Source organism: Ixodes scapularis, unplaced genomic scaffold (assembly GCF_016920785.2).
Source record: "Ixodes scapularis isolate PalLabHiFi unplaced genomic scaffold, ASM1692078v2 ptg001080l_1__unscaffolded, whole genome shotgun sequence".
Lineage (NCBI taxonomy): Eukaryota > Metazoa > Arthropoda > Arachnida > Ixodida > Ixodidae > Ixodes > Ixodes scapularis.
The window spans coordinates 754,364-780,474 of NW_024610096.1; the positions used below are offsets into that span (position 1 = coordinate 754,364).

The window sequence follows — 26,111 nt, forward strand, 5'->3', positions numbered from 1 at the left end:
GTGTAGGCAGTTATTTATTTCTTTGAACAGATGCGCTCTGCAGATTTCGGCATCAGCAGGCACTGAAAGTAAATCTCTATTCGCCATCAACAACGCTGCACTTGGGTGATTTTCGTGCAGACGACTTCGTTTCGGCGTCACATATCCTTACAAAAATGGCATATCTGAACTATGTAAAAAAAAAAAAAATATGGGTATATAATGCGGGCTTCTAACTCCGATTCCCTCAGACCCTGTCCCCGGATGAATATGACACTTCAATACTTCGCTCTCGGCAAAAGGGTTTATTCACTACTTATTGCCTGGGGGGTTTCGAGATCGGACGACGGTCATCAGCGAGGCCGGGGCAAAGTCCGCTGCTAGAGCAGCTGCTCCACGTCATAGGGAACGTCGTCGTCCAGGGTCGCCGTCCGATCTGTTTGTCGAGTCAGACACTCGACGTCTTGCCCGCACTTTCCCCGCGCCTGCGTCCCAACCCCGCCAAATCCCGCGCCAGCGTCCTCGTCTCCTTGTCACCGCTGCACCATCCTTCGTGTCCCGCCGTTCGAGAGAGCGTCACCGTCCAAGAGCGCTGCCGTCCTAGAAAGACTTTCTTTTTCCGGCTTCCCCTTTTCAAGCCTTCGCCCCTTTGTCTTGGGACGCCAGTCGCGTGACGTCAGTTTGCTTAGGGGAGCGCCGTACCCGGATCTCTGGTATGCCAGGCCATGGCCGCTGCCCCCAGGCATGACGTATCTCGGAGGCCGAAAATTGGGTCTCGGAGGGTCGGCGCAGGGGAGGGCAGCCAGATCTCCACAATAAAAAATTGGGCATATCTGGTCATATAAAGCATATCCATTTATATAAGGCATATCCGGCCAGATATGCCCAATTTTTATATATCCGTATCTGGGTCGGCCAAATAGAGGTATATGTGCCTCCCATATAAGGCCATATATATCCCAATCGAATAAGGCAACCTTTACAGATACTGTTATTTTCTACAAAAATCTACCAAAAGTGACTTCTCATCTGTATAAGAAAAAAACCAATTGGATATTGAGCATGTGCCAACTTTTATTAACTTTTGCATGAGCTGCGCTTTACGCCACTCCTGATTTCGCTCAACTTGGTTCCCCGGGAAAGCAGGATTATCAACATTCGCGTAACGAATGTCGATGAAACGTTAGTGTCGACGAAGTGTGTGCCCATGAAACGTCTATCCACGAGAAGGTGGCCGTGGAACGTGTTACCACGAAATGTAGGAAGAATATAAAATTCAGTATTCTACCTGCAGTTGTGACATGATTTCAGACGGCCAATGGCAGGTGACTGCTGGCAGAACTTCGGGGAAATTATTCTCCCAGCTGCCAGGAGATCGAGACGGCCTAATTCTAGAGGGAATCTGGAGCAGTACCTGTAGGAAAACGATTAATTGTCGCGAAATAGGTTGCAGCGCATTTACGTTGACGAAACGGGACTTGAAAGTTGTAATCCGAGATATATGTCGACACGGCCACGGCAGAACCACCACTCAAACGCAAAAACGAGAAGGAGGGTGTCTTTGAAGATTCAACACGATGTAGCACAAGCTGTCATTTGTAGAACCGAACACTAGACGCATCACAAAAAAATTATTGGGCTTATTCGAAGAAATCGCTTGTTGCCGATGTACCGGGATGACTTTTCAAACGAGATACCATTTACTACACAAGCCGAATTAATCTACAGCAGCCACACAGGGCGCGCCATACGCCAAACTAGGTCCGCATCCGCAAGCAGGCATTTCGAGAATGCCAATGACTAATGCGTCATCCATCACACCACGCGACTATGCTTCTGCCATTTCCTGCGCACAGAGAGCGGTGTGAAGCGATGGAAAGTCTACGGCTGATTGGTTCGGCAAGTCCTCACCTTCTACCACGCTTTCAGCTTAGGGAGAGAGAGAAAAAGAGAAAAGGAAAGACCAGAACCTTTTGCCTTTTGTGATAAGCCTTTTGTGCACACACAAGAGGCTTATCTTCCGGGGAATCAATGACCACAACAAGCGGATTTGTCACTTGTACCTAAGGTTGATAGTGCAGTGAATGCTATGTGTTGCCTTGGGCTCAAGGCAGGTGCCGTGTTCTGCCTTATCACCAGCATCTAGACAGTAGTCACGTAACCCAAACCGGAGACAAGATTGGCCCAAAACATGCATAGCGTCTACCCTGCTGAGTAAACAGGACAGCTCTATGAAGTTCAGCATTTGAACTTCCAAAGAAGCTGTCCAGCCCGAAAGTGACCCAAAACGATGCGAGTTTGAAGATACGAGGGTGATTCAATAAATAAGGTGAATTTTTTTGTATAAGGACTTCTAATACACATAGACGCTTACTTTTTAGTTATTTTTATTGTTTTACTACTTTTCCACGTGGATTTAATTTCTTATGCAGATTACAAACAACACTGCGAGAATTTAACCGAGTAACAAAGATGGCTGACCAAGAAGCATGCTCCAGGATTGAACAGCGGTCAGTTATCAAGTTTTTGGTTGCTGAAGGGTGCAAACCCGTTGAAATTCATAGGAGAATGTCAACTGTGTATGGTGCCACATGTTTCAGCCAGAAAAATGTCTACAAGCGGGCTAAATTGTTTAAAGAAGGACGGAGCAGTGTTAAGGATGAAGACAGGCCTGGGAGGCCTACAGAAGTGAGATCTCCTGAGGTGATCGAATCAGTCAATGACCTCATTCAGTCTGACAGAAGGGTGACAGTGGATGGCATTGCAAGGACTTTGAGCTTATCTGTGGGGACAGCACACAAAATTGTCCATGATGACCTTGGCTACTCGAAGGTCAGCAGCAGGTGGGTGCCAAAGATGCTTACTGCGGAGCACAAACAGAGGAGGGTCGAGTTGTCCCAGCAGTGTCTTTCCCGCTATGAGAAGGATGGTGATGAGTTTCTGCAGAAGGTGGTCACATCTGACGAGACATGGGTTTGGCACTATGAGCCTGAGTCTAAACGACAGTCCATGGAGTGGAAGCACGCAGGCTCTCCAGTGAAGAAGAAGTTCAAGTCCCAGCGGTCCACTAGGAGGGTGATGCTCACCGTTTTTTGGGATATGCAAGGCCCAATCACCATTTCATTCCTTGAAAAAGGAAGCACTGTGAACAGTGCCAACTACTGTGAACTGCTGAGGCAGGTCAAGAAAGACATGAAGAACAAACGCAGAGGTCATCAGTCAAAAGGAGTCATCTTGCATCATGACAACGCAAGGCCTCACACAGCAGCCTTAACGGTGCAGACCATCAACGAGCTCGGCTGGGAACTGCTCCCTCATCCCCCTTATAGCCCAGACCTTGCCCCTTCGGACTTTCACCTGTTTGGTCCCTTGAAAGCGTTCACGAGAGGCACGAAGTTTGAAAGTGACGATGAAGTCAAAAGTGTTGTGAGCGACTGGCTGAGACATCAGTCTAAAGATTTTTACGCTGAGGGAATAAGGAAGCTTGTGCATAGATGGGAAAAGTGTGTGACAGTGCTGGGAGACTACATAGAAAAATAAAAAAAGTAAGCTTCTATCTGTATTAGAAGTCCTTATACAAAAATATTCACCTTATTTATTGAATCACCCTATGTTTTACGCCGTATAACCCACATTATAATTTTAAATGAAAAAAATAAGCTCGACTATTTTTTGCGCACGATGTCCGCAAATAAATAGATAAATAAATATATATATAAATTTTTAACAATAAATTAAAAATTTATGTGCACACTGTTAGGTTCGCGTTTTTAAATTTCAATTTTTGTTTACGAAAGAGTTACACATCAAAGACACCATGAACAGCAGATCTTCCGACTTTCAACACACGATGAATCGCCGACGCTCACAAACGGAAGGTTGCGACGCCGCGCGAACGGCTTTTGAAAGATGCTGCGTAGGGTACTCCGGGCGCAACGGCTTCGAAGCCGTTCGAAGGGAAAAGGATTCGGGACGACGAAGTAGCGTCTTGCATCTTCAGTAAGCTAACAGTTCATGTTTCCCCGCTTAATTTAGTGGGGAAACATGGACAAAATTAGTTTCACTGCTAGATTTAGCGGGAAAATTGACGTCACGTGACGTACTTGCCAATTCAATTTCTCGCCAAATTTAGCGGGGCGGTTACACCGATGGTGACGCCGACACCGCTTATCTCGGAAACGGGTGCCTAGGAGCTGCGATCTAAAATTCATTATTTGATTAACTCACTTTCCGTTCGCACTTCCTTATGTTGTCACACGTCAAACATACCACCAAATTTCATTTGTCTTTCAATCTTCAAAATGCGCAATTGATTAATTGGTTCAAATATCTGGAATAACTTCACTTTAAGGATGTTAACAATAGTTATTAATCAGTTACATGAGACTCATACAATAATGATCAATCAAGTAGTGTCTTGGAGAGTGCATATGACGTTTTGCTTGCACGACCGAAACGGGCCCATATATGATCATCAGGGGATATATTTTTACCCATGCATGTCGTATATGGCAGTATTTGAACTTTGATACAGCAATATATGGCTGTATTTTCACGCGTATATGGCGATATATGGCCGTATTTACGCATGTATATGGCCCCATATACATGCGTATTTGCCCACTCATATGGCGATATCTGGCCGTATTTTCTCTCACATATGGTGGTATATTGAAATATCTGACTCCTTATATTATCCCATATGACCATATATGGCCGTATTTACGCATGTATATGGCCCCATATGGCAGTATTTGCCCACTCATATGGCGATATCTGGCCGTATTTTCTCTCACATATGGTGGTATATTGAAATATCTGACTCCTTATATTATCACATATGACCATATATGGCCGTATTTACGCATGTATATGGCCCCATATGGCAGTATTTGCCCACTCATATGGCGATATCTGGCCGTATTTTCTCTCACATATGGTGGTATATTGAAATATCTGACTCCTTATATTATCACATATGACCATATATGGCCGTATTTACGCATGTATATGGCCCCATATGGCAGTATTTGCCCACTCATATGGCGATATCTGGCCGTATTTTCTCTCACATATGGTGGTATATTGAAATATCTGACTCCTTATATTATCACATATGACCATATATGGCCGTATTTACGCATGTATATGGCCCCATATGGCAGTATTTGCCCACTCATATGGCAATATCTGGCCGTATTTTCTCTCACATATGGTGGTATATTGAAATATCTGACTCCTTATATTATCACATATGACCATATATGGCCGTATTTACGCATGTATATGGCCCCATATGGCAGTATTTGCCCACTCATATGGCGATATCTGGCCGTATTTTCTCTCACATATGGTGGTATATTGAAATATCTGACTCCTTATATTATCACATATGACCATATATGGCCGTATTTACGCATGTATATGGCCCCATATGGCAGTATTTGCCCACTCATATGGCGATATCTGGCCGTATTTTCTCTCACATATGGTGGTATATTGAAATATCTGACTCCTTATATTATCACATATGACCATATATGGCCGTATTTACGCATGTATATGGCCCCATATGGCAGTATTTGCCCACTCATATGGCGATATCTGGCCGTATTTTCTCTCACATATGGTGGTATATTGAAATATCTGACTCCTTATATTATCACATATGACCATATATGGCCGTATTTACGCATGTATATGGCCCCATATGGCAGTATTTGCCCACTCATATGGCGATATCTGGCCGTATTTTCTCTCACATATGGTGGTATATTGAAATATCTGACTCCTTATATTATCACATATGACCATATATGGCCGTATTTACGCATGTATATGGCCCCATATGGCAGTATTTGCCCACTCATATGGCGATATCTGGCCGTATTTTCTCTCACATATGGTGGTATATTGAAATATCTGACTCCTTATATTATCACATATGACCATATATAAAATATATCAGGGCCATATCTAACATTTTTGTACGGGATTGCGGACCTAAGGCGTTCTCAAACGGTCTCTAAAGTTTCTCGCACAAGACGTCCTAACCTTTGTGTCGAGATAGATAGATTAGATTGAACTAATTATTTTAAGAAAAAATTAAATCACTCAAAAGACTGCAGAAATGGGTCGAGCACGTTACACAGTTTCTTAAAATAGTAAATAAACTAATCAAGTGAAGGTTCATATTTCAGAAACTATTGAGAACGTCAAACACCTGTAGTTGTAATATTATTAAAACCTATAGGTGACGTCGACATGAGACAAAATGCAAGTTAAACGTTCGGTGCCTATCTTCTAACGAGTTCCCCCATATTATCCAACACAACTGTTTTCAGTGTAAAAGCCTGAGTTGTCGTAAGTGATTGGCCTTTGAGCCGTCGTGCTTTCTTAGACATCTACGTACTCACTGTGCTTCAGTGCTAACGCTGATTCCGGTGCCTCATCTTCACACGCACTCGGTACGCCAACGCTGAAAATAGTAAAAACGTGTTACAAAATTAACTGCAGAAGTTGTACACATAACACTGTAATGCGATCGGGTATTAAATATATCGGACTACACATTACGGAGTAAGGCAAGGAAACGCGTAAACACAAAGAAAAGGCATCTGGCAATGCGCAGAGGGGAGAGCGGAGCGGCGGGTTGAAGCAACCTAATGGCGGCCGCGTCACGTGGATTCAAGATGGCAGCGCCCATGCGACGGGAGGTGAAAAGGCCTCCGTTAAACCCTAAGCTAAGACTACGGTGGAAGGTACGTCCTCGCTTGATGAACCACGTGCCTCCCTTTCGCCACGTTATCACGCTCTCGCCCATACCCACGCGTCCCATGACCCATGGCCGGGTCAAGGCCTGACCAAACAGGATACTACAAAAATCGTGAGGCGATACGACTCTGACATAAATCACGCAACGCTCTGCTTCCCTCCGTTTTTTTTTTTTTAATTTTATTTTTTTGGTGGCGGGAAAGTTCCCTCCGTCAAAGGTCGACTGTGCCTTTCACAGGGGCCTTAAATATGCTCATCACGTGGGTCCGGACGGCCACTAAGAAGCTCTGTTGGCTGTTGGTAAATCGCCCAAAGCCTCCGCTGCTCTTCAGGTTCCGAAAACGGGAAAGGGAAGGACTGTGTTCGAAATCTTACCGCTGGACGCTGGACGCGGATAGGTTTTCGAACGCAAAAACAGAAAACCCTTACCCTGGAGTAAGACCGACTAAATTTTGGAACACGGCCAAGGATTTGAGGGTCCGGCAGAACAGAGGGACAGCATTGGCAGGTGGCGTGTGACGTCAAGTCTGACGAGCACCGAGGTCACCGAAAAGCGGAGGAAGCGAGGAGGAAAATCGGGATGTTTGCTTGGCCGGTATGCAAACAGACATAGGACTCCCGGAGACTTCAACTTCCACGAGTTTTGATAGAGTCGTGTCGCCTCACGATTTTTGTTGTATCCGGTTTGGACAAGCTTTTAGGCGGCGAAAAAGAGATGGCTGATTAGTCCGGTGGGGACGTAGCTCCCACCGCAGTCTCAGAAAAGGCTATACTCAGAACGGAGTATCGTCTTATTTGTTGAAGCTCCCGCAAACAAAAAGATATAGAAGCAAGACGTCTCTTCAGTTCGGCCAAATGTCAAGCGGAACAGTGAGAATTATGTTCACCTTCCATTGGCTATCCGACGTCTATACATTTCCATTAACACTGCAGTCACAGACAAGAAAGCAAAAGCCTTTTTTTAGTTAAGATAATTTTTGTAACTATTCTTTATTCCCCGATGACCCTTTGAACGCAATGCTCGGCATACACGATTATGTTGTGTGAGCGTTTGCTCCACTTGCTCCGGGCTGCGGTGCGCTAACACACTTGGCCACCGATTCCTCACAATCATCAATGGTAAATGAAAAAAAAAAAGAAAGCCGCGGGTTGCTTTACCGCTTTCCTTGCAGCAAGCCCTGTGTGGTCCGAGCCGGACGTCGTTCCTGACGAGCCGCAGGCCAGACAGCCTCCGCCTGTACTCCAACCATGGTCACTACTGGAGACGTGCAGTGGGCAACTTCACCTCGCTCCCTCAGTACTTCAAGGAGCACGGCTACCACACGGTCAGCGTGGGCAAGGTCTTCCATCCCGGTGGGCATGACCTCTCTGTCTGTTGTCCTTACCTAAACGCCGGAAACTTTCCGACCTCACCACTTTCTCAGCTTCACCTTTCGGACTCCATGGCCGGTCTGCTGATCAAGGCGGGTATCCCTAGATATCCCGCAACCAAAATTTTAAAAACCGGCAGGCGATTTTTTGTTGTTATTGTTTAGTGAGGTGACGTCACCGGTGACGTATTCCCTGGCCTCACAACAATCGGACGGGAACGGGACGGGGGCTGACGGAGGTCCTCACTTTTCGTGAACCCTACAAAAGGAAAAAAAGAGGCTGTTGCCTTCGTCCTTTTCTCGTCTTCGAAGAATAGCTATTCACTCACAATTCCCACAAAAGGGCCTTATTGCCCCCTCTCGCCCGTAGCCTTAACAGCGATGCCCAACCGGCAACGACCATTGCTGAATCTAGCGCAACAAACAATCTCCCTCGACTTCCCACCCCACCCACCGTTCCGGCCGCTCTGGTAATCCCGTCGTCTAAATAAGTCACTGTATTCGCTTTATTTAATGACTCCAGACCAAACTAAAGTCACTAGATTCTGGGAAAATAGCGCTAAACTCGTATGGTCACTCTTTTACTTTACGGAAGGTTCTTTTTTACCTCTTCATAATTCGTGAGCCTATCCAAAATCCAGGTTATAGGTTGCTTTATAAAGATTTTTTTTTGTATACAGAGATTTTGTATACAAAGATCTTGTCATCCATACACCGGCGAAACAACCGCACATCTTCACTACGACTTCCACATTCGGCGTCGGTGCTTGGAGGCATTGAAAAATAAAGTTTATGTCTTAAAATGTGCAGGAACAATATCATTATAAGAGATCAGTGGAAATAAACATACTTGACAAGTTGATTGGATACACAGTCCCAAAGACGCTTATATCGGCGAGGAACGCTCACAGAACAATTAAGTTCTATAGCGATATTGTCGCTACTGGTTCCGAACGACTTTTCAAAGCTGTAAAGACCTGAAAGGACCGAAGTGTCGATTGGCACGGCAAGAGACACCGATCAGCCCATCCCCTTGTGATGTTTCGGTTATGTGTATGTTAGTACCTGTTTGTGTCCGGCTAGCGGGCAGGGGAGGCAATGCCGCTACTTTCAGGTCCAAACTAGATCGCACGCTGTCCTCTTGTAACGATTATTAAAATCACAGAAAAAGTAAAAAAATGCACTAATTTAGTTACCTGTTGATCGATTGAGATATGATTGTACCGTGGGAATGACGCAAATATGGGTGAGAAACGCTTTTATGCCTTTACCATCTACGCTCAAATGGCCAGAAAGGGAGAACCGCTACTGGGTGCCTTGATGTGTGCGCGTCCCTCTACGTCTGTGTTAATGTCGACGTGCCAGATATATTATGACACCATTTTGGCCCATGTCCGCTGGTAATTTTATGGCGTTGGGCACTCTAAAAAATAGCGATACTGGTTAGAGTCCCATCAACAACGCGTGCCTTTGTTTTCTCTTTCAGGTTCTATGTCTGGCCACCACTACGACTATCCTTTCAGCTGGTCCGAGGAACCCTACCTCCCGCCTTCCAACAAATACGAAAACACAAAGGTAACAAACTTTACGTTCCTAAGCATGTAGCCATTAGCAGGTTCTGTGCTTTATAATGTACATGCTGTTTTTGTTTTAACTTTTGCGAAATATACATGAAGGAGCTCGCACTTCATTTTCTCTACAACCGTATGTACATATTTTTCCCCAATGAAGAGGAGGGTCATAGTCCTTATCGAATCACACAAAGTAGTAATTGACCTTTTTCGCACAAAGATGACACCAAGCCGCAAAAACTCGGAAGTGCGATTGGCGTCCGGGGAGGGGAGTTGCGCTACCCCTCCATGCCTCCTCCGTGACTTCTCCGAGTCGCGGAGGAGGCAGCAGGTGCCAACTATAGTTCGAGTTCTCGCCGTACGTGAGAGCCTAAGCTGCAGAAAACGGATGTAGAGGTCACGTGAATTAAGATCACTCGAAGTAAAAGTTTCTCGCCGAATTTGCGAGCGAGTGTTCCAAAATGCAACTTCGGCGCATTGGAACGGAAGGAGGAACACGCGAACACGCCAATCAAAGGGCAAGTTGGAGAAGGCGCAGGTAGTGCATGATGGCGAGGAAGCCAACCTCGCGCCGTCGTTGATTGAGGCCGGGGTGGAAACAGAAGCGCGTGGCCGCGTTTAGGGGGTAAACAAACGCGCGAGGTGCGCAAGGAGCAGACGAACTTGCACGCCGTATAGACCTAGAACGCCGAGCTGTGATTGGCTGATTGAGAGAGAAAAAAATTGGTTCATTGGAAAGGAGAAGAGGTTATCCCGCGAAGATTGGCAGGATGGCTACTTCACACTTAGGGGAGGGAAAGAGGGGAGGTATAGATTATAAAGAGACAGAGAGAAGAGAAAAGAAAAAAAAGAAAAAGGTATGTACACCTATATATAATACTTATATACATTCATCTATGCACATATATACAAGTATATACATATACACATGCATACACACACACCTATGTGCATATATATACATATATATATATACATACACACATACATATACATACATATGCATAAAAGAAAAGAAAATTCTGTCCGTTATTGTTTGTTCATGTAAAGGTATGTTCTGGATTTAGAGTATTCGGTCCAGTTTTGTTTTCTTAAGAAAGCGGATGAAGGAGGTCGTTGATTTGACCCTTTCCGATGCGGAGTCCCATGGTCCGAGCAGGTGAGTCAGGGAAAGTGGTTCTCCGTTTTGAAGATGGAGAGAGTTTGCCAGTTCATTTCGTTGACTTGTGTATAGGCTACACTGGCACAGGACATGTTCGAGTGTGTCTGTGACGGCACAATGCTCACAGAGAGGAGAGTCTAGCTGGCCGATGAGGTTGAGATAGAATCCCGTTGAAGCTACGTTGAGTCGTATTCGGTGGAGCGTAGTTTCAGTCCGGCGTTTAAGGCCGCGGGGTGAACGAAAGACAAGGAAAGGGTCAATGCTGTGCAGGTGTCTGTAATAATAAAGCGGATTTGCCCAGAGGGAACTTATCATAGTCTTAGCAACACAGTTGACTCTGGCCCTAGCATCTGTTCGTGAAAATGGGATTTTTAAACCAGATTTACGTCGGTGAGCATCCTTGGCAGCTAAATCAGCACTTTCATTGCCTTGGATACCGCAGTGGCTTGGAATCCATTGTAGTATCAGACTATGCCCATTTTCGATAGCCTCCTGGTGAAGTTTCAAAATTTGATGAACGAGCTGTGCATTGACGTTCTTGTTTTTAGTGGATTTGAGGCTCTGAAGAGCTGCCCTAGAATCGGTAAAAATTGACCAATCTCGTGAGTCACATGCAGAAATGAAGCGAAGTGCTTCTCTAATCGCTACTAATTCTGCAGCTGTTGATGATGTCGTGTGACCCAATTTTCCATAAAGTCTCTCATTGATTGATGGTATTACGAAGCTGTAAGTGGAGCTTTCGTCAGTGCAGGACCCGTCGGTATAGACATGTGTTCGCGAACGGTGATGAACACTAATTATTTCCAAAGAGTGTTGCCTCAATGCAGTTAACGGAATGTGTTTTTTGGAATATAGCCCTGGAATATTTGTCTTTATATTAATTATTGGATAGGCCCATGGGGGCGAAGAAGAGAACTCTGCTGGTTCGAAATCTCGTGGAGTGTCTAAGCTGCCAGAATTAATAACTTGAGCAAATCCAGAGGCACTTCTGCTATCTGATATATCTGCAAGATAGTGTTCTTTATGTCTGGTAAGATGGCGAAGGTGTGTTCGAAGGGTCTCTTGCAGTCTAAGGACCCCTATGGGAATAGCGCCTGCTTCAGCTACAGTTCCGACATTGGAAGTACATTTTGGGAGCCCTAGACAGGCGCGTAGGGCTTGAGCCTGCATACTCTCAAGCGCTCTTATATTTGTGCGGCACATCCCATGAAGTACGGGCAGACTGTATCGCATAATGCCGACAAAAAGAGCGTTATATAGTTGGATAAGTGAAGCTACAGATAGACCCCACGTAGTTCCACTTATGAATCGTAAGAGCTGGGTAATGCTAATAAGCTTTCTTTTCAGTTGCCTAATGTGTGGTGTCCATGTTAAACCTTTGTCTAGGATAAGACCAAGAAATCTGTGAGTTTGGACATATGATATAGGGTGAGCATCAATAGTGAGCTGATGCCTAAGCGTACTTTTTTGTGTAAAAGCTATAGCTGCGGACTTTGATGGGCATAGCGATAGTCCACGGCATTTTAAGTAATTTGAAATTATCTCAAGTGCTTTCTGTAAGCGAATCACATTAAATCGCTGCGTGATTGATGAGGTCCATATGCAGATATCATCCGCGTAGAGCGTTATTCTGACGTTTCGAGGAAGTTTGTTCACAAGTCCTATGAGGGTGATATTGAAAAGTGTGGGACTGAGAACACCACCCTGTGGCACGCCACGAGCAACAATATACTCAGCTGTTTTCCCTTCTGTCGTCACCATATGAACTGTTCTGTTTTCAAGATAGTCTAAAATCCACGCATACAGACGTCCTCCTATCCCGGCATAGCAGAGTGCGTTGCAGATAGCCTTGTGGCTTACAGAGTCAAAAGCGCCCTTAATATCGAGGAACACTGCAGTGGTGATTCTTCGGGATTTCTTTTGTTTTTCGATGCTCGTTGTGAGGTCAATGATATTATCAAGAGAGTTGCGTCCGCGTCGGAAACCTGCCATAACTTCGGGGTATATGTCATACTGCTCTAGGTACCATTCAAGTCGGGTATGTATCATCCTTTCCATGATTTTTCCGACACAAGAGGACAAAGCAACTGGACGGAACGATGAAAGGTCTAGGGGGGATTTACCTTGCTTAAGGATGGGTATAATGCGCGATGTTTTCCAATCCCGGGGCGCCTGGCCCGTTTCCCACGATGTGTTATATAGTTTGTGGGGATTCCTCTGGTCTCCCTTCCCCGATGGCTGTGATAACGGCCGCGGGTCGGAACGCTCGGCCTTCTTCGCCGTGAGCTCCGTCCTGTTCGTGAGGCAGAGGGCCGCCTGGCTTGGGGGGCTCTCCTTTCACTCTCTCCCGGGGGGCCTCTTTCCGTCCCCCCGCTCGGATGCGAATCACTGCCGACAGGCGAGGAGGTTTCGCCTCTTGTTTTCCCGCTTTCGGGAAAGGGACTCGTCCGGGTGACCGCGAAAGAGATAGGACGTGTGTCGGCGACTTCTCCGACGCTTTCCCGGTCTTGGCTCTCCGGAACCCCGCGTCTGGCCAGGTAAGGACCTTTTCTTACCTTGCCGGCGCGGGGGGCATTTTGGATGGCGACATAGTAGTCCATTTTAAGAGTGTTCCAATAAATGCTCTTGGACTCTGTCCTTACTCTGGTACGTGTGTCTTCTCTTCCGCTATATCCGAGAGAGTGAGACAAGGTAGACGATCATTGGCACCGACGGAGGTAATTAATCGAACCGACCCGCGGTAATGTAGCCCTAAACGTTCGTCTACATTGCCGCGGAGATGTGGGGACCGCGGGCTACTAGGTTTGACGTCTCCTTTGAGATATCGCCGCTGTTGAGACAATCCTTTGGTTACTCTATCGGTACCTTTGTTGGTAGCTAACAAAGATCCCACAAGTTTCAAGAGCCTCACTTTGCCTATTGTACCCAGGTGAAATAAGGCCGCGTAAGTTATGCCGTCGGAACCGGGAGAGGTTGAGAAACGTAGTCCAGAAAGGGCCTCGTCTAGTTCTCGTATATCGAACGGTGCGTCCATGTATGGACACGCTCGGAAGGGACTGTTGGATTTAACAAGTGGAATGGTCGCATTTCCGACGTTTTCCGTGAGCTTTTTACAGTACTCTTCAGCCACAGCTAGTTCCGAAAGATCTAGTCGGAGGGCTAGTGCACGTAAAGGTTGACGCTGTTGTGGAGTCGTCCTTAGACCACGAGCAAGACTGTATATTCTTGAAAGAGGCTTACGAGGATCTAATGTTGCGCAATGATCCCTCCAATGACGTTGGGCTAGTTTATCTAGATGTCGTTTTATGCGTTTTTGTTGGCGTCTTACTTTACGAATATCTTCAGGATCATGTGTTTTTCTTGCCTTTCTTTCGTATCTCCTGCGAAGCGCACGAAGACGTTCGTATTCCGCGTCAATCATAACAAACCTTCGGGGTAGTTTGTATGTCTTTGTGTGTTGTTTCACAAGTTCTCCGATACAATGGTAGAAATCACCTTCGGTGCTAAATGAATCACATGCTTTTTCAAGATTAACTTTGAAAAGGCACCAATCTGTCCGTCTGATTGTTGACGCTATGGTATTGGATGAAAACCCCTTAAGAAGAGTGTACGTAGGCATATGGTCACTGCTATGGCATTCAATATCTGTAAACCATGTGAGAGAATTCGAAAGGCTCGAGCATGCAAATGTCAAATCTAAACAGCTGCTTGTAGTGGCGCCCCGGAAAAAGGTTGGACTTCCGTCATTCAAAGTAAAAAGACCATGCTGATGCGTGAGTGTCACAAGTGAGGTACCTCGGGCGGTTGTTTTTGTACTTCCCCATAAGGGGTGATGGGCATTAAAGTCCCCCGTTAAGATGTGTGGAGAGGGGGTGTTTTTAATAATAGAGCTAATACGCAGGGAGTCAAACTGCGTATTTGGCGGAATGTATCCTGCGATTAGGGTGAACATGTTGCGACCTTGTTTCACAGTTAAAGCGACGTACTCGTTGGTGGCATCAGGAGTAAGGCTGTGGGAGATATAAGTAAGGTCTTTACGAATCGCCACTAGAACTCTGCTTGGAGATCTACCTCGTAGCGAGTGAAAAACATCATAACCAGATAAACGAAAACTGTCGGCAATGTTTGATTCTGATAATGCTATAACCGGAAATTGGTACTTATACACAAATCGGCGAAAGTCGGAAAGACGGCTGCGAAGGCCCCTTGCATTCCACTGGAAAATGGTTGCTTGGTATCGAATCTTATCTATTGATAGCATGTCCAGATTAGCAGCTGGGGCCTAGGCAGAGAGTAGGCTGAATCATAGTTAAAAGTGTGAGCATGATACCTTTGAAAGCTGTGTCTTGCTTGCTGATAAAAAAAAGGAGTTTTTTGCAGCTTGAAAGATTAGAGGCAAAAGGACGTCAGTCGTTAGGTTGGTTTTTCGTGGTTCCTTGAAAAGGGCTCTGGTGGTGATCGTAGGCTCGCCTTTCTTCACGGGGGTAGTGAATAGTCTTGATATGTTGAATAATATCCAATTGCGGACGCGTTTATGCGGCTTCTTGGTGCTTCCATCGTTTATAATTCTCCCATAAGCGGAAGAATCATATTAAGCAATGATGTGATGTTTCGTGCCCATTGGGCGTCGACAGAAGATAATAGGCTATAGGCCATGCGAGCTGCTTTTTTGAGAAGCGGAATCCAGCTTTCCCATGCATTCCCTTTGATTGGTGGAGCACCAGAGGTGGAAGTGGTCTTCCGCATTGGATCAGGAGTGACAGCCGCTGACGTCGACGGCCTTTCCTTTTCTCCCTTGAGTTCTGAAACTTGACTTTTGCGGTCAATTGAGGGAGGGGCCCCCTTCGTGAGCTTCTGTTGATTCTTCTTTACAGCTGCAGCATAGTCATGGGAGCTTGGGTTCTGCTTGTTAGATGTCTCATTTCTTGTGTTCTGTGAGTGTGGAGGTCGTTTATCAGTTTCAGCCGTTTGTTTTGTTTCCGTCTTTTGTGAGACGGCGGATCTTGCGGCGCGAAAGTCAACTGCGTGTTTGCGTGCTTAGCTGCGGGTCTCACTTTCTCTCTGCCATTTTGGGCAGGAAGAGGAGGTGGCAGCGTGAGCTTGACTGCAGTTCGCACATTTTTCTTGTCCAGAACACGTGTCGTTTCTGTCATGGGCTTCTCCACAGCGACTGCAGATGGGTGGGCGCTTGCAGTTGGCTTCGCGATGTCCATATCCACAACATTTGCGGCACTGAATTGGGCGTTCCTTGAACGGGGTCACCGGATGGCGAACGTGACCGAGATAAACAAAACTCGGCAACGTTGTTTCGCTGAACGCTATCTTTACTATGGAACTTTGTCCAAGCCGTCGAATTCTTGCTACTCGGCCTTCTGGTGATCTCACATGCTGTTCAATTTCGGCATCAGTAAGTGAAGTGTCGACGTCTTTAATCACTCCTACTGCGAAATGCCGCGGAACGGGCTCGTACGCCCGAACTTTCAAGCCGCAGATCTGAGTGCAGGCAAGGAGCGCACGGGTCGTCTGGCCATTTCGAGTATCTACTGCGATCAGATTTAATCTGCTGTTGGGCCTAATCTCGTGGATGCATTCGGGACACATCTGTTCCAATGCAACAGACAGTTTTAGACTGCTGATCGCTGTGATTCTCTGGTTTTCAACCGCTGGCACAAAAATTATAGTCAGGCCAACTGTCGTGGTAGGCGAGTTCGTAACTGTGTCTCCGCTTTTGCTTGAACTGGAGTTCTTTTTGCGCTTCTTGGATGTCTTGGCATCGTACCATTCACCTTGGTCGGTGTCGGCGATTTCCATGTCGCTAGTTAACATTTCAGCGTTGGGTGGAGATATGTGGGGTCCGTGGTCAGGAGCTCGAACTTCAGCCAGGTTAGTGAGGGAGGTTTCGTTCTCTAATTCGGCGATAGAGGATCCGCATGTTGAAGGAGGCATGCTGTAGCGCTCAGTTGGAGTCTTCTGACTTGCCGTTAGCGAAGGGGTTGCGGTAGCCATGGCTAAGTGAAATCAGGGTTTATACCCCGAGCCGATCGAAAGCCACCCCTCCGACAGGCGGAGGAAGCCTTATTAATTGTTCGCTGAAGTTAGAGTTGTCTAAACTAGCGATATTATAAATAGAAATAAGCACAAACAGATGAGCCGAGAAAAACACAGACCTGTTCGAAGCGCTTCGGATAGTGGGTAGACGTCAATGCTATAGCTGCATTAAATTCTACCCACTATTTGTTCAATCGGAGCAAATCAGCCCTCGACGTTTTGGCGTCATGCGCAAGAAGAAGAACTTGCGCTCCGCACGGCTTAATTACCCAAGCATCAAGGAAAATTATGTAGGTCTACGCGTAGCGTGTGCCTGCGTTCGCAGCGGTAATTGTTTTAAAGCAGAAACCTAAGACAATGGGCATCTTGCACGCGCGTTCGTCAACGCCTTATTTTTGTCATTTACTTCCAATCTCTTATACGGGGACAGCGAGCGCGTGCGGTGTTTCCAAAACTTGGCTACTGGCCGGTTTCATTTTCAGCGTTCTCGCGCATGGCTCTTGATTTGCTCGTTTTGCGAAGCAAGGAACATGCGCGTGCTGGGCTGACGAGATCGCACGCTGGTCTGAGGATTTGTAAATATTGGAATGATGCATACATTTTATGCATTCTTTTTGATGCTGTGGTATTTTTGTGATAATCTCGCTCTACTAATAATTGCCGCCCGATCGGTATGCGCTTGGCTCGTCTTCCAAGGAGTCGCATAACAGAACGAGAAGACAGCGAATGGGTTCACTGTACTTCCCGGTTACCCGTACCCGAGAGCCGGCAGTCCGGGCCCGCCGACCCTGGTTGTCGCCCATCGTTCAGAGCTCGCAGTCGGAGTCCGTGTCTAGGACTGCGGATCGCCCTTCCCACGCCGGCACTGCGTAGGCTAGCTGTCCCGGGCTATCATAGCCCGAGTCTCGCTGCGGAACCACTCCGGGATCGTCATGGCCCAGGCCGGTATGACCAGGGCTCACCGTTCCCTTCGGTCCTGATCAGAACCTCGCTGGTGGACCGCTCCGGGGATCACCATGAGCCAGACCAGCCAGAACGGCTCCATCGTTCCTGTCCAGCCTGTTGGGAACGCATGTGGTTCGGGCACTATGGGTACGGCAGGGAGCCGAGCCAGGGCAGGAACTCACGTGGTAGCCGGAGTCGGGAAGGACCAGGAAGCAGGAGGGGTGTGTCTTATATTAATATAACTCTATATATACATATGAACAGGTTACATCAACTCAAGAACACTTGAGGACACTGTCGAGAACACAAGAGAACTCACAGCAGCAGCCGCTGGCTGCTACTTTTATAACGTCCCTTTTCCCCACATCTCTAGTAGGGAATCCCTATCGTTCATTGTTCCTAACGGCCAGGCACGCCATTTCCCTCTCCCTCGCACTGCCACACGCGACACACACACGGAAGGGCCAGACATCCTTGGCCGCGGTGTCGCCGGTCAATCTCGGCGGACAATGGTGCCATCGAAGTCGAAGAAGGCGGAAGACGTCCATAATTGCACGCGTCCTGGCTTTCGTGTGTTAAGGGATAATCCCATGGGCGATCTAAGCTCGGGAAATTAAGTAAAGCCCCCTCCTTTGTCGAGGACGTCCCAAGGCTGTCGGGTCGCCTTGCGTCGAGGTCAGGCCGAAGAAGCAAGGAGAGGTACCGGACGGCAGAGTCGGCTAGATAACACTGGCGTGGGTCAACCCGATGTTTCTTCGGAGAAGGTCACGTCGTCCCCGCGTACCAAGGTGCGATGGCGGCTCCAAGGCGCCTCTCGCTTTGTGTCCGGGCGCAGCTGACCGTAGCCACCTGGCGACGATGCTACAGGGCGTTCACCCGTGCCGGTCGGTTTGGAAGGACAAGGTCGTCTCCTGGGGCCTTTCGCAACAAGCCCCAGCATCGCGCAGTACACTCTGTCTCGCGCCAGCTCGTGCTTTCCGGCCGACCGCCTGTCACGTGCCCTCCGCCCGTCGTCTTCTATCCTCGCCTTCTACACTTCCCCTCCCCTCCCCCCCCCCCCCCCCCCCCGAAGGCCCGGACTTCGGAGGACTTCCAGTACTTGGGACTTCATATGGGCCTCAGGGAGGAGTTCTTTTCACGTCGATGGGCTCGGGAGACAGGTGAAAGCTTTGGTCGGGGCTGTGTGAGGTGTTGGAGAGGCGGCTGCTGTTGGGTCTTGACGGAGTGGCCACGTTGCAGCGTCCGAACGAGGCGTAGGTAGTGGTGGGACCCTTTTTGTCGGTCTTTCTTTGTGCCGGCCTCAGCTGGCTCTTCTAGCCAAGCCCGCTGACAATGTCGACCTGTCCGTCGCTCGCTGTTCCAGTCACCATGATGCGGCAGGGGGCCTGCTCTAAGCTGGTCCCCCTGACGCGGACGGACCTGCCCCGTTCCGCTTGGAGGTTGCCGCGGGCCTAGAACTGCCCGCTTGAACCGTTCGTCAGACCGAACAAGTGTCAGCCACCCTGAGCACTTGAGAAAACGGATGGGCCCGTGTTTTCTCCCATAGGACTTCCTGGGTGACGCCGTCTATGGCCATCTTTCCAAGAAGCCATTCTGCGCGGAACAAAGTGTTAAAACAACACACAACGAACAAATACTCTACCGCAGATTGTGGTAGTGGCCATAGCCTCTACCGCCAAATTGTTTGCTGACGGGTTCATGTACCGTGCGGCTAACTCGGCGAGTCCGCATTCCGGAGCTCGCTTCTGGGTCGCCAGGATCAGGGGATTTCCTGTGTCCTATCGCAACCTCATGTTAATCATATTCCCCATCGCGACGGTAGTATATCCCTTCAAGTCAGAAGTGTGAACCGGGCCAGACTCCTCGTTTGTATCTGGTAAGGGTGGTAAGGATACCCGACCGACGACGAGGAGGACTACATCCTTCGGGGTTTTGCCAGTGTCCAGGACCCCCCCCCCCCCCCTCCCAACCGTTACCGTGCCAGGGTCGCCGACGAGGACACGGAGGACCCCACTGACAGCAAGTGGGATGCCAGCCCTGACCGTAATCACCTTCCCCGCTACGTGCGACCCCAACGTGTCCCGACATGCTCCAGAGGCCAGCGCCTCTTTACGACCACAGACCCACCCACCCGCCGAGACTTCAGCAACGCCCTCATCTTCGTTGACCGAGCCAGCCGGCACTCCCGATTCTTCGGGACAAGAGACATTGTGGAGATCCAGCTCCTTGAGCACTTCCTCGCCGTGTGAAAGTGTCCCCCCCCCCCCCTCCCCCCCTCCGCCCTGCCGCCAAGTTGCGGATCGGTCGGGTTTCAGGTAAGGATGGTGTAAACCTAGCCCATCTGTTGCGCAAGCGAAGAGATGGAAAGCCCGCGGCGGGATGACCATACCATACCCGCGTTCCGCAGCGGCAGCGTGTACCAAGCGTCGGCGTCCCGTTCTGTCGACGTGCATACCGGCTCTAGGGACTCATCGGTCCTCGGAGGGGGCGGCAGCTCAGCGAGCAAGCCCGCTTGAACCGTTCGCACCTCAAGGCAAGCTGGACAGCTGCAAGCTCACCTAGATGTCTCCCGCCTCATCCCCGGCGAGGTCGTGACGCGACAAAACTTATTAAAAGTCTTGCTGTCACTGCTGCGACCGGCCAAAGTGCAGTCGAAAAAGCATCTTATAAATCACCTCCGTAGCTCTCTTTAAACCACAACCCTGAAGGGAGAGTCATCTTTCTTCCTTTCGCCGTTCGTTGGGATGACGCGAAGCAACAAGCCGCGTCTTGGCCCAGCAGATACGAATCGTAGTCCCCATTAACTCGCCTGCCAGCGTTCCCGGTGTCAACTGCTATCTCGCAATTTTTTCGACCCCCGCTTACAATCTCGTCCGGCCGTGTTCCCGGTGTCAACTGCTATTCCCGCAATACCCGCTGACAATCTCGTCCGCCAGCGTTCCCGGTGTCAACTTCTATTCCCGCAATCTATCCGACACCCGCTAACAGACTCGTCCGCCAGCGTTCCCGGTGTCAACTGCGGTTACCACAATTTTTTCGACACCCGCTGACAGAAACCCACCTGCACCCTGGGCCTCGACAATCGCTTACTTGCTCACCGCGTAACCGCAAGCCTAAATTTTAAATCTGTCTTCTCGTCTAAAATCCTAGATCCTAAATCATAATAAAAACAACTCAGAAATCTGCAACGAGTCCTGGCTTTTTCCCCTCCTGCCAGTCGTTATTCTGCCTTCTAGCGAACATGCGGTGCCTCTCTCCTGCCTCCAAAGACGACTTACTTACGTCATGCCCGCACTCCTCATAAACTACTCAATTGCATCACGTCCTCCCAACCGCTATTCTGGGGTGCTCAAGAGGGCGGTTCCGCAACCTCCCCAAGCAGCACACATGGTCCCCCGGATATCCGCAGGATGTCTCGACGTTCAAGGGTTGTCCTGTGGATGTGTATAGGACATCTGTGCTGCTGGGTCGTCTTTCGAGTCCTTTCGGTACTCGACACGGGGAGACACCTGCTGAGCTCTGCTGTGAGACAAGTCGCCAAAATTCCAACAGATTTTGTCTCAACGGGCATCGTTAGCGTTAGTAAACAACCCGCTCAACGAATCCGGCACTCCCCGGGGACGAACAGAAACAGAGGCATACCGACCGGGCCCCACGTTTGGATGCGCCATTGGTGGTCGCTCTTTGTGGTGTTCTCGCTCCATTAATAATCACCACTTGATTAGAATGCGCTTCGCTCGTCTCCCAAGGAGTCGCACAACAGAACGAGAAGACAGCGAATGGGTTACAGTACTTCCCGGTCGCCCGTCCTCGAGAGCCGGCAGTCCGGGCCCGCCGACCCTGGTTGTTGCCCGTCGGTCAGAGCTCGCAGTCGGAACCCGCGTCCAGGCCTGCGGATCGTCCTTCCCACGCCAGCGCTGCGTAGGTTACCTGTCCCGGGCTATCATAGCCCAAGTCTCGCTGCGGAACCACTCTGGAATCGTCATGGCCGTTTCCTTCGGACCTGCTCAGAACCTCGCTGGTGGACCGCTCCGGGGATCGCCATAGGCCAGACCAGCCAGAACGGCTCCATCGTTTCTGCCCAGCCCCAGCCTCGCGCAACACGCTCTGTCTCGCGCCAGCTCGTGTCTTCCGGCCGACCGCCTGTCACGTGCCCTCCGCATCGTCGTCTTCCACCCCCGTCTCCCACAAGGCTTGGGTAATTTCGAAATAGTTCAATTGATTTGGCGTAGTGTGCGACGTGGCCTTCATCGCCGTCATCGCACCGTTATGATCGCTAATGGTTCACGCCGCCAAACCGAGCTAACCGGGAAGTGCGCGTCAGTTCGAAGAACATAACTATCGTTGAGAATACAGTGTTCTGGAGGATGTATTGGCAAGAGCGGCGCCTGCTTACAATGGGCCACGTGAAGACGGTCAACGTAGATGGCCGCGAGTGGCGCTGGAGTTCCGAGCCCTAGGAGAATTTGTGGCAGAAGGCAGATTTGCGATGAGCGAAAAAGAAGACGAAGCTGAGGCGGTATGCTTCTCCCGAAAATAGCAACGTAGCACTTTACTTTGTGATGCAGTGGTGGGGAGTCTTCACCGTTCCGTTTCCATCTCGGTCATAAATGCAAGGAAAAAAACGGACACACACACTGCTTCGCGCCGGGATGCAAGTCGGGCTTCCCGGTCAACAAGGGCAGGCGGAGCACCAGCGATCGTAAGACGTCGTTGTTTCGTGTGCCAATGAGGAGTCGCGCAGACTACAGTGGGAAAAAAATCTTACCCGACAAGATAAACACCTCGATGAGACATCAGCGGTGTCCGAGAGACATTTTGAACCGCGCCTTATCTTTCGAGACTATGTGCACATCGTCAATGGCGAAGAGGTTAAAATTCTATGCTGCAATATATTATGACTATTCTGTAGTCTTTTTGCATAGTATGTTGCTGGATACCTGTCATGGGCTTGCTGTGTATGTCGATGAAGTGTATTACACTTTTGAGAGGTCATAAAGCAGTGAGTTGAGAATATTTTTTTTTCCATATTAGGGGTTGTTGAAGTTTTTCTTCATATTGTATTTTAATGCTTCATGTACTCCCAATCAAAGAATTTTTTCTTCATAGACTGCCTTCCACAAAACACAATTTGCTATATGTTCGCCGGTTGCATTGACACCTTGGACGTTCCCAAATGCGTTCGGCCTTGCACCTTACAGAACGCTGGTTCCCGCATCAGCAACATGATGACAAAAAACTGTACACCTGTTAATTGTTCCTCTCACCATTAAGAAAGTGAGAGCTTTATTGAGATTTATTAGTCTATTTTTCCTGGTTATATCGGTATCGCGTGGTTTCTTTCGCAGCTATTAAGCGTGCAGCCCAAGTGATGGCGTTACTGAACGACATGTCAGTACTGGGAAGGGGTGGGGAGTCGATATTAATCAAATGATCTCCATCAAAAACAGGCGAATAATGAAAGTAGAGGATAGCACACACTCCAGAAACATTAGTCCAAAAGAAAACCTACACTTTTTCACATTAGCACTTGTTTTGGGTCGTGAAAAGCTCCAGTCGAACCACAGTAGTACACGCCAAGCAGCGCCGACGATGAGGCTGACAAGCCACGTTCCAGAACAGCAGCGCTACGGTGTCGTCTACGCACAAAATCTTCACGCGGCGGCCGCCGCTCTTGCCAGTACAACTCTCTAGAACACTGTAGTTGAGACTATAGTAGCAGAGTTTTCGTGTTTCTCACTGGAGATCACGTAACGTTGGGCCACTTGATGTCAATATCCTTGCTAAATTTAACGGGCAATGCACAGACCGAGGGAAGGAGAAACCTTTGGGATTTGGGGATCTGTTCAAAACCGTTTCATGCTTTAAAGTTTAAACTTAGGTATGACTACGTCGTTTCCTGTACAGTGATCGTGTATGGAGATATATGGACGCAGGAAGCGAGTCTTTTTTCAGTTCAAACAGGCTCCTTTTGACGCCGGCAGGTCTGTCCCGACGTGGACGGGAACCTCGAGGCGAACCTTCTGTGTGCCGTCAACGTGTCCAGTCAGCCCCTGGGGACCCTCCCGGATTTGGAGAGCAGTCAGTACGCGACAAAGTTCCTGCGCCGCTGGTCATCGAGCGACGGTAGACGCGGAGGTGCTCGAACGCCCTTCTTCATGGCCGTCGGATACCACAAGCCGCACATCCCTTTTAGAATTCCTCAAGAATATTTAGGTGGGCCCTCATCTTTACACGCACGCACACTCAAAGCAACAACAAAAACAGCATCGAAAAAGTATAATGACACAAAGAAGTCTCAAGGCTATATACTAGAAGAACACGCTATTTACAAACAAGTGCGAGTTTCCCACACCAGTTGGGGACACTGCCAGTACACAGAAACGAGATTCGCTTGAAGCGTTTGCTCATGCGCCGTGCCGACAGCAGCGCCACCGCATTGCCGTGACGTCAGAGCTGCTTGTTGATGCGGAACGTAAGTTCGTCCGCTTCTTTTGCTGTGGAGACGTCAGAGAGGCGATGAGTTCTGATCGGCTCTGATTGGAAGGATAGTGGGTAGACCTTCAGGCAGCTTGCTTCGAGGCCTACCGACTATCCTTCAATCAGAGCCAATCAGAGCTCGGCGTTCTGACGTCACCACAACCCCTGCAAAAGAAGCAGACGAACTTGCGCTCCACGTAGATAGTAAAAGCGAGAAGGTACTTTAAAAAAAAGTACTGCTGGAAGCATCCGCATGGCGGCTTACGTGTTGCCAAGTCTCTAAGCGAAATGTACGGCTGTCACTATGTGACTTTCAGCTGAACGTCCCTTTTTCAAACGCGACGACATACGCTTGAACGGGCACAAAGCACATGTAAAGGCCCATTCACACACTTGCGTTTGACTACGACCAACTGGGACAAGACCGGTTTGTAATCCTCTTGAGGAGGCTTCCGACCAGCTCCGCAGCGACGCACCCGGTCGTAAGCCGTTGCTAGAGGCTTAAAAACCGGTCTTCTCTCAGTTGGTCGTGCACTCGCACAAACGGCATAAGTGTAGCTTTCATGGCTTGTAAAACAAATCTGTAAGAAAAAAAGAAACAAAATATATATATTTTTGGGGGGGAAACTTTTGCTGACGTATTTTCAATTTTAAAAATGTATGATACATTTTCACACTTTACGCTATATTTCAAGCAAATATTCTTGAAGATAAGTATTTGAAGATATTCTTATATAAAGATAAATATTTAAAGATAAATGGCACCTTCATGCATGTATGGCTTGGTGGTTGCAGAGTTATTTTAATTTTCATTTTAGCGGGATCTTCATGAACAGCCGCCTACACGAATGCAGTTAATTCCATTCCATACATCTCAATGTGCACCAAAATCACAGCCTAGATCTGTTAAGTCACAGCCCCGCACGCGCATGTTCATCGCTTGTGAAGGTGAGCAAAGAACGCACCACAAGCAGCACGAACGCTGAAAATGGACACGACTAGAAGCGCTTTTCTGGAAGGGTCTAGAGATGTTTGGGTAAATTACTTAAGCGAGCATATGCATGCTACGAGGGTAGCGTGTTGGCGTCTGTCTAAGCCACTTTTCTACAGAAATTCTAAAACAAGTGGCACGTTCTTTCAGGTAAGACGAGCGTGGAGGGCACGTGTATCCAAATTTCGAGCATTATATCCGTGGTGCTTGGGTAATTTGTCAAAAAATGTATTGTTTGACTTGTCGACCTTTCTTCGCCAGCGTAACTGCCAGCTTCTGATATAAGGAGAACGGATTTGCTAGCGATTTCATGAAACCAGCGAGCCGCGGGTTGAGCGTACCGAATTGCAAAAACGGTTTTATCAAAGTTTCAATAGACTTCTTCCAAAATCTAAGCGCACCACCGCGGCGAAATACCACGCAGTGCACTCTGGGAACTAGTTGGCCACTCAGTTTCGGTTTCGATTTAGCAGCTTCATTTCATGCTACCACGCCGTGACTGAATGCGCTGCTTGCGTTTTCGATTATCTGGCTTTTCACGAATGTACAATACACTCATTCTCGAGCGATACAAAACGAAGACTGGGGCACTTTCCTTGGTTCCCGAAACACCGGATATTGTGCGTGGGTATGCAAACGTATTAAGACGTGGCTTAGTCACCTCACCCACAAGTGCATCTTTGAGCTCAATTTCAATAATCCCGTCTAGCACCAGTGAACTAAAGCTGAAACTTGGTCACCTTGAGCCTCACACGTATTTTGTTTCCAAACGTCCGCTTCTTGTTACTTCA

The 26,111-nt window shown here is 48.3% G+C and overlaps 1 protein-coding gene across 4 annotated transcripts in view; it reads left to right on the plus strand.

Moving 5' to 3' along the window:
- The window catches only part of LOC8027744 (iduronate 2-sulfatase), an 83,254-nt gene that overhangs the window by 18,197 nt on the left and 38,946 nt on the right, over window positions 1–26,111 (plus strand). For all 4 annotated transcript variants that reach the window (XM_040219923.3, XM_040219926.3, XM_040219924.3 and 1 more), the window contains exons 4-6: window positions 7,926–8,106; window positions 9,610–9,698; window positions 23,834–24,065. In XM_040219923.3, the coding sequence (XP_040075857.2) occupies window positions 7,926–8,106; window positions 9,610–9,698; window positions 23,834–24,065 (502 nt within the window). The remainder of the gene's footprint in view (window positions 1–7,925; window positions 8,107–9,609; window positions 9,699–23,833; window positions 24,066–26,111) is intronic.